General features: G+C 42.3%; 1 protein-coding gene across 1 annotated transcript in view; it reads left to right on the top strand.

Moving 5' to 3' along the window:
* Positions 1–12,109, top strand: part of inpp5f (inositol polyphosphate-5-phosphatase F) — a 22,188-nt gene extending 10,079 nt beyond the window's left edge. The window contains 9 exon segments of the mRNA XM_079689946.1: positions 92–220; positions 1,733–1,825; positions 1,827–1,851; positions 1,970–2,168; positions 2,268–2,339; positions 2,424–2,497; positions 2,690–2,818; positions 2,922–3,009; positions 8,525–12,109. Of these exon segments, the coding sequence (XP_079546072.1) occupies positions 92–220; positions 1,733–1,825; positions 1,827–1,851; positions 1,970–2,168; positions 2,268–2,339; positions 2,424–2,497; positions 2,690–2,818; positions 2,922–3,009; positions 8,525–9,671 (1,956 nt within the window). The 3' untranslated portion in view covers positions 9,672–12,109.
* Positions 12,110–12,125: the final 16 nt, after the last annotated feature.

Here is a 12,125-nt window from a genome sequence, read left to right as displayed (position 1 = left end):
TTTCCCCTGGCTGATGCAGTGTTAGCTGAAATGGAGGCGTCACCATGTGCTCAAACTGACAGCATCCCTAATGTGTCTCATCCTCCTGCAGCTGAAGAAACTGGGTGTGATGCCTCCGGAGCAGCCTCTGCCTCTCAAATGCTACAAGATTTATCAGATCATGTGGGCCAATAACGGAGACACTATCAGCAGACAGTATGCAGGCACAGCAGCGCTCAAGGTAACAGCATTGTCTTGGCACACACATACACTTTGCCTAAAGAAACAGCAATGAAGTGAGATATCTTTTGACACAGTCAGTTAAGTGAATTGTTTAAGCTATTGAGGGATAAGCTTTCTCTGAAAAAAGACTCATAAATCAACAGAGCATATTGTAATTTAGTAGATTAAACAAATCAGAATCACAAATATGGACTGAGCTGTTTGGACTTATAAGGATAGTTTTGGATGTTTTAACACAGAAAGGAGCGCTGACAGGAAAGCAAAGCAATGTTATACCTTATAAACCCCTTATTTAGAATATTTTCACCTCAACTTCTAACTGTCCTTTCCATTGAGAACCTGACGCCTTAATCTTCCATTTGTGCCATCTTGAAAGCCACCAAATCCTATTGATAAAACCAGTGATTTCATCTCACAGAACCCAGGAGTTGCTAGTCTAATGCTGCCATGAACGATTAGTTAGTTTATTATTGTGTGATTTTGGAGTCATTAAGGTTTAAAACGGATTCACCAAATAACACAAACAAACAGATCAATGCATCAGTAGACCAGCAAACCCCTGATCTGTGAGTTAACATTAGCCGCTTTCACACCAAGTACTTGCCCAGCAATGGGTGCCCAGCAATGAGTGCCCAGCAATGAGTGCCCAGCAATGAGTGCCCAGCAATGAGTGCCCAGCAATGAGTGCCCAGCACTGAGTGCCCAGCACTGAGTGCCCAGCACTGAGTGCCCAGCACTGAGTGCCCAGCACTGAGTGCCCAGCACTGAGTGCCCAGCACTGAGTGCCCCCATGGAACTAAGTACGGATCGCGTTCACACCGGAATAAGTCCCTGGGGGTGGATTAGGCCAATGAAGCCGCTGACGTCACTTCTTCTTCTGCTTTGGGTTTACTGGCAGGCCGCAAACAACTTCACGGCGTATACTGCCACCCGAAGTCCCCGGCCGGAAGTCCCCGGAGCTGGCTTCAGTAGAAGCTGCTGGGACTCCTAGCAGCTTCTAATGAAGCGCTTGCCGAGTAAATCGCCAGAACGCAGACACTTCCTCATCACTCCACCGCTCCCATGTTTTTTTGGTGTTTCCATAAGTTATTCTCTCTCCGTTGGTGTGTGGGGCTAATGCTAATGATGCTAATGCCAGCAAATACAATGGCGGCTTCACAAAACCTTTCAGAGTTTTACGGGGCGTGGTTTGCAATTCGCCCAGCCATCGAAATTGGTACTTTTTTCTCTCAGGATAGTACCACCTCTCTAGCAGGGACTGAAAATGGGGGTAAAAGTTCTCGGAACTAAGTTCTCTTTTTGGTGTGAACGCAAAATTCCAGGCACTAACGGAACTAAACGGGAAAGTGTGAACGCGCTTATTACAGTTTTTTTTCAATGGAATCTGGTGGCTTTGAAGAAAAAATACAAAACAACTTGGTACCTGATACAACCCCCTTTTCAAACAGGGTGACGAGTCAAAGACAAGTCAGAATACATACTGAACAGACTCTGTATGATCTGTTTTCAGGGAGACTTCACCAGGACGGGGGAGAGGAGACTGGCTGGTGTGATGAAGGATGGCGTGAACTCAGCCAATCGCTACTATCTGAACCGCTTCATGGGATGCTTACAGACAATCCGTAATCGGTATGAAAAAAAACACACAAAAGATATAATATATATTATAATATAACTATATTTTAATCCATGTTGTCCCAAAATCTGCTCGGTTTGACTCTTCTGAATCCTCTGGCTGTCCCTGTAGACCTAATGATGGGCCTGCCAGTGACGGAGGACCTGTACTCCATCTTCAGTAAAGAGAAGGAGCATGAAGAGAAGGAGATCGAGAGCCAGAGGGGAGCGCAGGAGCAGGTCGGCCTCCTGCTGCAGACCTACATGCAGCTGCTGCTGCCTGACGATGAGAAATTTCACGGAGGCTGGGCCCTCATCAATTGTGACATGAGGTTAGTAGCTAGCTGCCCTGTCTTTTTCTGTCTATTTATAATGTGTTTTCAGTATTTTCTGAAGGGCTCTTTTTTCACGGTTTTCTCATTACCCACCAGCCTTGTTGATGCAAACAGCAAAGACGTTGACGTGCTGCTGCTTCTGTCTGACAAAGCGTATTACATTGCTTAGTAAGTCTGACATTAAATTCACCAAAATGTTTCCTTACAGATACTCCTATAGATTAATAAATGTTTGCATATTTTTTCTTGTAGCTACGATGAAGAAGCAGATAAAGTCAACCAATACCAGCGCCTCAATTTAGAGGGATTGGAAAAGATCGAAATCGGTAAGAAGTTACACTCAAAGCAGAAGTGAAGGTTCTTCGTGTTCACTCTCTCTCTGAGTCACCCAACACTTCCCAAAAGTGTGCTTAACAGTTTCTCACTAACCTTTCAGCAGTATCTCCGCTCATGATTCACGCAAGGAAATTCAAGAAAATAAAAAATGAAGTTACAAGTTGTGTTTTCTTTTTTTGCAGGTCCAGAGCCTACTCTGTTTGGGAAGCCCAAGTTCTGCTGCATGCGTTTGCATTACAGGAGCGAAGAGACCAGTGGATACTTCCACACGCTGAGAGCAGCCACACGAAACCCTGAGGATGATGGGAAAGGTAGGATGTCATTTTTAAAGTGATTTAAACACCAAGAGAAGCAAACTTTTTAGATTGTAAATTGCAAATACAGGTTGAGACTGACTTTGTGACATGCTTTCAGACACATTACAATGCATAGCAGAGATGCTTCGCATAACTAAAGGGACCAGAGGGCTGGACATGCTAGTGGTTGAAAAAAAGCTGGAGAGGTGAGTACTCATTTTCATTGATCATTTTCAACCATGTGCTGCACTTTTAAAAGTCTGCTATGATGTTAACATTTCTGCGTCATATAAATGTAATTAATTAAAATATCACAACGACCAAATCATTTTTTTAACCCCTGTAAATCACGCATTTAACATAATATCACAGTTTTTCAATGGGAAAAAGATCAAAAGAATTAAAAGAATTCCAGTTAGATTTTCCAACAACATTAATTTTGATGCATGTTTTATGCAGGGTGAGATTTAAAAAAGCAACAACAACCTCTTCTTACCTTTTTTTTTATAGGACACATTTGAACCTATTTCAGTCCCGGTCATGACTGGCAATTATTCTTTCATTTTCACAATGTTTACCCATAGCAGTTTGTTTACATAACTGTTCTATAAATGTGGGGTCTTTTAATTAAAAGAGACACTGAAGAGATAGAGCATTTAGTGTTGACTTAAACTAGGGGGATTTATTTCTCCAGTCTGTGATATGTCATTCATTAGTAACAACATAGATTTGAAATGCATTCCATCAAACACATAAAAACACAATGTTTGGAAACAAGGAAAATAGCATGTTTTTTTAGCCCCATAGTGCAAACATTACTAAATGTCTTAATGTGTTTGAAAATAATATAACTACAATCAGGGCCGGCCCTAAGCAAGCTTTGGCTTGGGGTCCTCCCTCACTCTACCGCGTTCTCACTACACACAACCAACTTTTGTCTTATGATGTTAGCATAAGCACACATATTGTATAAATAAGCATGTAAACACCGTGGACCTAACATCCTCTAGGGGCGTTCTCATCTCCGCGAGGGGGGTCCGGGGGCATGTTCCCCGGGAAGATTTTTTTTTAAATATTGAAGTTAAAAGCATCAATCTGGTGCACTTTGAGAGCAAAATTAAGAGATCTATGGATACATCTCTCATCACCCATAGGAAACAGAACTGTAAACATATTTTATTTTTATTATATTTTACAAATCACTCTCCTTTTAAACTGTATTCTTGTTTTTTCATATAGTATTTCACAACTGTTTGTCATTTATTCTCTCTGGTTGTCCATCTCATAATGTTCACATAGAAACTAGCTGTCATTAGGAATATCATTCAGAAAAATTATAATTTCATGTAAAAATCTGTCACAAAAAGAGGTTGCACATTTAAATTCAGGTGTTGTTATGGCAACGTCAGTGGACAAACAGCCACATTTACTGCTGCAAATACGTTCAAACATGCTGTCGACACGTAAAGCAGTGGCATGTCACCATTTCAGCTGACTTTTTCTCAAAAATACTGTCACATAACATCCATATATTTCAGTGCTAGGTTGATGCTAAGCTAACTATGAAACACTTTAACTGACAGGACTCCAGATCAACTGTGTACTGTAAGGTAGCTTCTAGCTTCATGTCGAACAGTAAGACAACATTTCCCAGAGAGCTTTCTTTGAAATCACCAGGTAACGCTAAAAAACACAACATTTAGATTGTATGACAAAGTGTTTATTTAATATATCTGGCTAGCTATAGCTACTTGCTAACGGTTTAGCTTGCCCCCGCGATTCAAAGTAACGTCAACGTAGCTGTAATTTATGCTTTGCTTACATGTTCGCATATCTTGCAAGTTTACTGACATTTACATAACTTGTTTACCTGGCTCAAGTGGTGGATCTGGGGTTGTTGTGTGAGCCACCACTTGAGAATTGTCGTCTTTTTTAAGAAAAGATGCTCTTATGTCCATCTTCAAAAACTCTGAGTCCGACTGACAGTTTATTTTAAACATTGTCACAACTCACAGGATAGGTACCTGTCAGCCAATAATACAGATGTTTATTTCTATTCAACTCTCTGGTTGATCTGGTGTCTTGCCTCTGTTGCATTCACTGAACACGGGAAATTACAATCCTGCCGTCCTCTCTAGTGTCATGATGAGGTTCAGGTAAAGCACGGTGAATGTATTATATGATTGATAGATTTTATGATATGATAAAATAATACATGACTTTGAGAGTAGGCAATCTAGGCATATTAACTAAATTAATTTAACATACTTATCACGGTGACGGTGTACTGAGATTATTATTATTTTTTTTCATTATTATTATTTTTTGCTAGGGGGCCCCTAGTGGCTGCGGGGGCCAAGGCTCTAGATCAGGCCTATTCAACTGGCGGCCCGCGGGCCAGATGCGGCCCAGAACCAACTCCCGAGTGGCCCAGCCTCCAGCCAAATTCCTACACTAGTACAGACCATGAACGCAACACTCCGCGTTGCATAGAAACCACCAAACCACAACGCAGCACGTTTTTGGAAAGTGCATCTAGTGGTGCTAGTAACGGTGGTCCAATGATAGCCAGTCTAAAACATGTCTCTCTCAACTCTGAAGCGTAAACAGAGACAAAACGGTCATTGATCTTGTGGAGCAGATCCAAGTCAAGCTGGACCTTTTCGCGACCGACTTGAGCCCGGGTCGGATGCTGCATTTTCCGACGCTCCCCAAACACATCACATCTCCGGCACAATCACGGATGTGATGACAGATTTCATTGCGAGGTTGAAAGAGAACTTTGCCGGTCGATTGGATGGACTTGCTCTGCCCACAGAGGTGATGGGCTTTTCCAGAGACCCCTTCACTGTTGCAATAGAGGGGGACGTATCAACCAGAGCAAAGGAAGTGGTCCCCTGCATCGACAAGGGGAAATATACACTGGAACTTATTGACATGCAGCGCACTAACGGGCCAGCGAAGTTTTGGAGTGATGTCAAAAACAGCAGTTCCCTAACGTTCAGAAAGTAGCGATCTGTGTGCTCAGTATGTTTGGATCAACATACACATGTGAATCAAGCTTTTCACACATGAACTCAATCAAAAGTAGCACTCGCTGCTCCCTGACTGACAGCACTCTTTACCAATGTCTTAGGATTGCATTGACATCCTATGAGCCAAAAATCACTGCTCTTGTTCAAAACCAAAAATGTCCCTTCTCCCATTGAGAAAGTCAGCGTTGACAATTCACATATGAGGTGATAGTAAGCACCTAGTTTACTATAGTATACGTGTAGTGTAGTATTCATATAGTTACCCGTATCCCTTGTTATGGGTTTGTGCACTGAAGGGTTTGACAGTTCTTTCTGTATTCATTTAAATGCACTTTGTAATGTGTCTGGGTCAAATGTGACCAAAACGTATGATTTTTTTTTTGTTATTACTTGAAAAGTGAAAAAATAGTATTGCTACAGTACTACCTCTTTGTGTTGCATTGGAGCTCTTTAGCTGTTTTTTTTGTATGTGAGGACATTTATTAAGACTGCTATTATTGTATTCAGTAAACGCACTTTGTGATGTGTCTGGTTAAAAAAAAAAAATAACCTGAATATTTGACTTCTAAAGCAAACAAATGTAATGCTACAACTGTGCACTTTTTTTTCCAGATTCTTTTAAATTAATGCAAATTTGTTGTGTTTATATGCACTTTTTGACCTACCTTTGTTAGATGAACAATGAAAAAAAATTGCATTTTTTTTCATCGCAGTAATTTATTGGTTTAAAATGTGTCACTACCCGCTTTTTACAGGCCGCTGAATGTCTGGCCCAGCTGAATTTTGTTATTAAATCTGGCCCAAATGAATGTGTAATTGAATAGCCCTGCTCTAGATCAAGGGTGCCCAACCTTTTTTTAACCAAGAGCTACTTTTAAAGTTGCTAGTCTGCCGAGATCTACCAGTCCAAATAGAGAGGGGGGCGGGGGTGCTAGCGAACTGTCCACTGGGGGGGAGCCTCGCTGCGGGGAAACGGCGGACCTCTGTCGGTGCAACTTCAATGCTGCCTTTTTTTAAAACATAAAAAATGAAGGGAGGTGACGGCCGTCAGCGAATCGAGCCGGCTCTTGACGACCGGCTGTTCTGTGATTCTCCAGATTCTCCAGATGGCCAGTGTCACCATAGATAACCCGATCTGCCGGGTTATGGCTAGAAAGGATCCGTCTAGTGTAAAACTCTCGCGATAGTTTGCAAGTCACGTGGCTGAATGTTTACGTTTGGCAGGCAGCCTTTCAGTTACGATCGTTAACATCAGTGGGCAAATGATGGTGGGAAGCTAAACCATCTATTAATTATGTCAATGACAGGGAGTGTGATTGTTGAAATAGGGTGTTAGCGGTCTTGCTGTTCAAAGAAGAATGACAACACTGTAGATCACCAACACTATGGTTTATTTTTTATTCACAGGCAAGTCAACGTTGTCGCAGTAAAAGTCCCAAGATAGCTCCTGGTGCAATACAATGTTCCCTTTCAGTGTTTTACTATTATGTCTGATGTTTCTCTATTAATATTACTGCTGCATTAATGTGTATGTTGCATGTTACTGCTGTAGGTGTGTTTCCGAGCCGCTCAAACGAGTTACAACGAGAACGTGACGTCATATTTACACAAGACGGATCCTTTCTAGCCATAACCGATCTGCAGTGCGCATGTGCGAGATGGTCCGCCATATTGGACAACTCCGGACGGCAACCCAAGTAGGACACTTGACACAGTTGCTTTTGGCAAATCACAAAAAGAAAACTCTTTTTATTGGGTTCTTTTATTTGGGGTTAAGTACATTGTCAGAATAATTGAGAAACTGATTTAACTTCTGTTAGACAGCTATATGCCATACATTTTTGCATACATTCACAGTAAATATTTATTCAGTATGATCGCTGTCTAACAGAAGTTAAATTCATTTCTCACTTATTCTGACAATGTACTTAACCCCAAATAAAAGAACCCAATAAAAAGAGTTGTTAAATAATAGTGAAGTCACGTTGTAATAATAATAACTAATCTCTCGAGTTTTCTTTTTGAGCTTTGCCAAAAGCCACTGTGTCAAGTGTCCTACTTGGGTTTCAAAATGGCGGACCATCTCGCACATGCGCACTGCAGATCGGTTAGGTGATTAGGTGATCGGGAGTCCACAACTCTGCAGAATCCTATGGGTGATGTCACGGACCCTACGTCCATTTATATATACAGTCTATGGTCACTACCCGATCTGTCCCCCTGCTCGATCTGTCGGAGGACTGCACTCCTGTTGACACGGACAACGTCAGCTAACTAGTGCCCACTCACTGCCCACCAGCCACCCCCCGATACATGGGGTCACGCCAATCACAAAGCTTTGATGCGTTCAAGTGCCCAAGATTATGTTATAGGACATTAACGATAAAACAGAATATTGTTGTTCTATTTTTAGACACATCTCACGATCGACTGGGAATCTCAGTCGATCGCGATCGACTGGTTGGGCACCCCTGCTCTAGATGTAATGCCTGATATATTACAATTAAAGATTGTATGCTGTATTGGCCCAATATTCAAAAATGTGGTTTAATAGGTTTCAATGGCTTCATTTTTGTTCTAGCTGTCTTTCTTTCAGCTACACAGTTAATTATTGACTGATTTATAAAAGACCCACATGCTGGCCATCAAAGCACAACTCTTACTTTGTTATGTTTCTGTGTTCCAGGCGGCAGAGTAAACCTCATGAAGATATAATGGGCATCCAGAGCAAACCTGCTGACCAGGTTACGGGCAGCTCTGGTCTGGCTCAGGGCAAAAGTTTCCTCCTCAACAAATTCTCCTCCCTCAACCAGAAAGTCAAACAGACCAAGACAAACGTAAACATTGGCCCCTTCAAGCCCCTCGGGAGGCTGGGAAACTTCTCTAAACCCGATGTAAAAGTAAATTTCCTGAAGCCAACTATGCATGTCAACCTGTGGAAGTCAGACAGCAGCTTGGAGACATCGGATAACAACTCCGCAGCAGCCCTGAAAGACATGGCTGACGGCCACTCTGAAATCTCCGACGACTCTGACTCCTATAATTCCGACACAGAGCTCCCGTGTTCTGGCTCTTTAGAAAACGTGGACTATGTTCTTCCCAGCTGCGGCATTGTAGCATCGCACCCCCGACTGGGCAGCCGCTCGCAGTCTATCGGCAGCGTGGAGCTAAATGTCCCCTCTGTTATCAGGGTCACTGGCTGCGACGGGAAGCAGGAGAGCCCCTCTCAAGACAGCGACGACAAGTCCCCAGGGGACGCCTCGGTGGCAGAAGAAGCCATTCTGATCGACTTTGGTACTCCCATTGATGCCTACTGCCACCAGTTTGTCCAGGATGCACAGACCAAACCTGTGGAGGTGTTTGGAGAGGTCCCACCAGCTGCCGTCCTCACGGTGCCTGTGCAGAATAAGACCATAGCAGACTCTGAGAAGCAGCCCAGCTCCGAACCACCGGCCCCGGAGGAGCCCCAGCTCCCAAGGCCCTCCAAGCTAGACGTCGACTCCACTACCTCCAGCTCCAACCTCCTCTCCGTCCAGAAGCCCAGCTCCGCGGCCTCAGGAGGCTCTCAGAGGAGCCTGTGTTCCCAGATGGAGGGCAGCCTCTGCCCCTCACCCGCAGACAGCAACGGCAGCCGAGTAGTCTCCCCCTTTGCCAAGATCAAGAGCTCCATGGTCCAGGTGGCCAGCCTCACCCAGGCGGGACTCACCCAGGGCATCAACTTTGCCGTGGCGAAGGTCCAGAAAAGCCCGGAGCCAGATACTGTCAACGAAGCCCAAGAGAACGAGCTGAAGGCAATGTTTACACAGTGCCAGACCAGGATCATTCAGATCTAGTGCTTTCCTTGTAGCAGGATGTTGTAGTCGTGTAGGAGCCTCCTGTATGGTAGCAGTAACAAAAGCTTGCACTTAGCGTCACTACTAGGCCAAGAAATGCGCTGTTGAATTTGCCCTTTAGTTAATCCTGCCTGTGTTGATGACTATTGTACAGAATTTAGAAATATAAACCGAGGCCTAACATGACAGTGACCATGTTTACATGCACATAATTATGGATTCCTTGTTCTTAAGAGAGCACTGATTATCTTGTCTAGCTTTTTGATCTAATGACGGTTAGCTCATATCCATTTTTGCCACGCAACACGCGCAATGTCAGGAGTTATGATTCCCATGTTCCAATTTTATAGAACATTTGATATAAATAAGTGTATGTACATCCAAATACTATATAAATCTAGAAATAGCGCTGCCGATTAAGTGCATAGTTTGTGAATCTTTGCATCGAAATTCTTATCATGCTCAACTTAAGACATAAATAACACGTTTTTAAGATATTTTAAACCGTACGTCCAAAGTGGTATGCAGTGTATTTTTGTGCATGTAAACATGACACTAAAGTAATTATACCCACAGTGCTTGCATGTGAGGTTAAGGCTAACTGATTTTAACAAGGCAGGTTGACAGTAGCTGTACGTTGAAAGACCAATCTGACTTTATCTTATACCGTACGTCACCCTGTATGTGCAGGTCACTTATCGGCGTTTGTGATATAGATCTCGTAATAACCTTCGATTTGTAACATGTTGTTGTAGAACCCGACCAAAAATCTTTTGGGATTTTCCTCAAAGGACAATTGTGTGTTAATGCTCCTTTGCATAGCTGTCAGAAAGTAGCCAGACAACATACTGTACGTAGTTCTCCTATGTAAAATCAATGTTGTCACATGTAACTTAGAGGATATACCTTTCTAGAAATCATGAATACACAAGACCTTAGTAAGAGTTTCCTGGTTGTTGATATGTACAGTGAGTATCGTATCTGTTCCCTGAGTAGAGCCTTCCTTTAAAGCGTTTTTGTATTGATGGTAGGGTGGCATCTTAACGTGTTCAAAGAGGTATGAGAATTATATTTTGAAAGGAATGCCCAGCACTGTCCATACTGACCCTGAATAACCAGAAAACTGCTGGTTGGAAATTGATTTTGATAGATCCGATAATGGTTGTACTTTATGAGGGATTGTTTGAGTCCTCGGCCAGCGTTGTACATTGACGTCGCATGTCAGAAGAGTAGCATATAGTAGTTATATATGCAATTGCACCCATCCAATTATTCGAAACACTGACGCTTTATGCACTCCCTAAACTGAAATCTTATTTGCCTTAACAGGGAATTGAAGTGGGATTATGTATATCAGGTATTTATGGCAAAATCTACCTTTTTAAAGTCCATTCTTTACATGTTACATTGTTGTACTGTATTAAAAAAAAATCATGTTCAGGGTTTTGTCATCAAGCTTTATCTAGGGATATTTCATCCACGGGCACAATCGTTCTCCATGGAAATGAGCGGGTTTTTGGACATGTAAAGCAGTGGGTCGGAGTGTGTATGCTGCTGGTATTTGGGAGCTTAGAGTCCTAGTTATATTTATATGCGATAAAGCCGTAAACATTGTTATATTGTACATGTCGTTCCGTTAACCCGTTAAATGTTACTGTCCTCCTCCACCACCTCATCACGCTGCTGTGTATATCCGTGTCTATTTATGATAAATAATATTAAGATTTGCTTCAAGATGAAATATCCCAAGATAAACGGTTGCACGTTTCATATTTTTGTGTTATATTTGCCTGTTTTCTTCAGTCGGCTTGCTCACCAGCAAATACTTGTATATTTGATTGACTATAATTATGGTCAGGGACATTATATAGTTATGACCTGCTGATAGTGTGGTGCTGCCAAAGCTTTAGGGTGGAATGCAGAGGTTGGAAGGTGTTTTTCTTTTTTTAATATTAACTGCAGGACATTGGAGCAGTTCTCAAGCAGAGCAGAAACGTATTTCTGTCCCAAACTTGCTGTGTTTATTTCAAAGGAACAATAATCCTCAACATTCCCGATATAGACCACAATGCAACAGTCTTGGTGCCTGGTTTTATATGCAACAGATGGCATAGCTCTATATGATCCTATATTTGCTGGGTGAGATTTTCTCCTTTCCGTTTTGTTTTTACACCAAGTGCTTTGCAACCACCTCTTGATTTTTTTGTCTGTGGTTGACCTCCCCTCTTAATAGGACCCCTGACCATGACAAAAAAAAACATGTGACTAGAGGTCTTAAAGCATTTGATTTGCACTGTTTTAGCACATTCTCTAGCATTAGTACCATATCATCTGAATGTCCGTACTCATTACTTTCCTCTTTACCAACTGACTGTTGTCATTGTTTTCCAGGGTGTACTGAGATTGTATTGTATATTAAAGTATCCTATTTATTCTTATCCTCTTTGGGTGTGT

The sequence above is a fragment of the Notothenia rossii genome (genome assembly GCF_949606895.1).
Source record: "Notothenia rossii genome assembly, chromosome: 6".
Taxonomy (NCBI): Eukaryota; Metazoa; Chordata; class Actinopteri; order Perciformes; family Nototheniidae; genus Notothenia; species Notothenia rossii.
The sequence above is the reverse complement of the archived record's forward strand: the minus strand, read 5'-3'. Positions and strand labels throughout refer to the sequence as shown.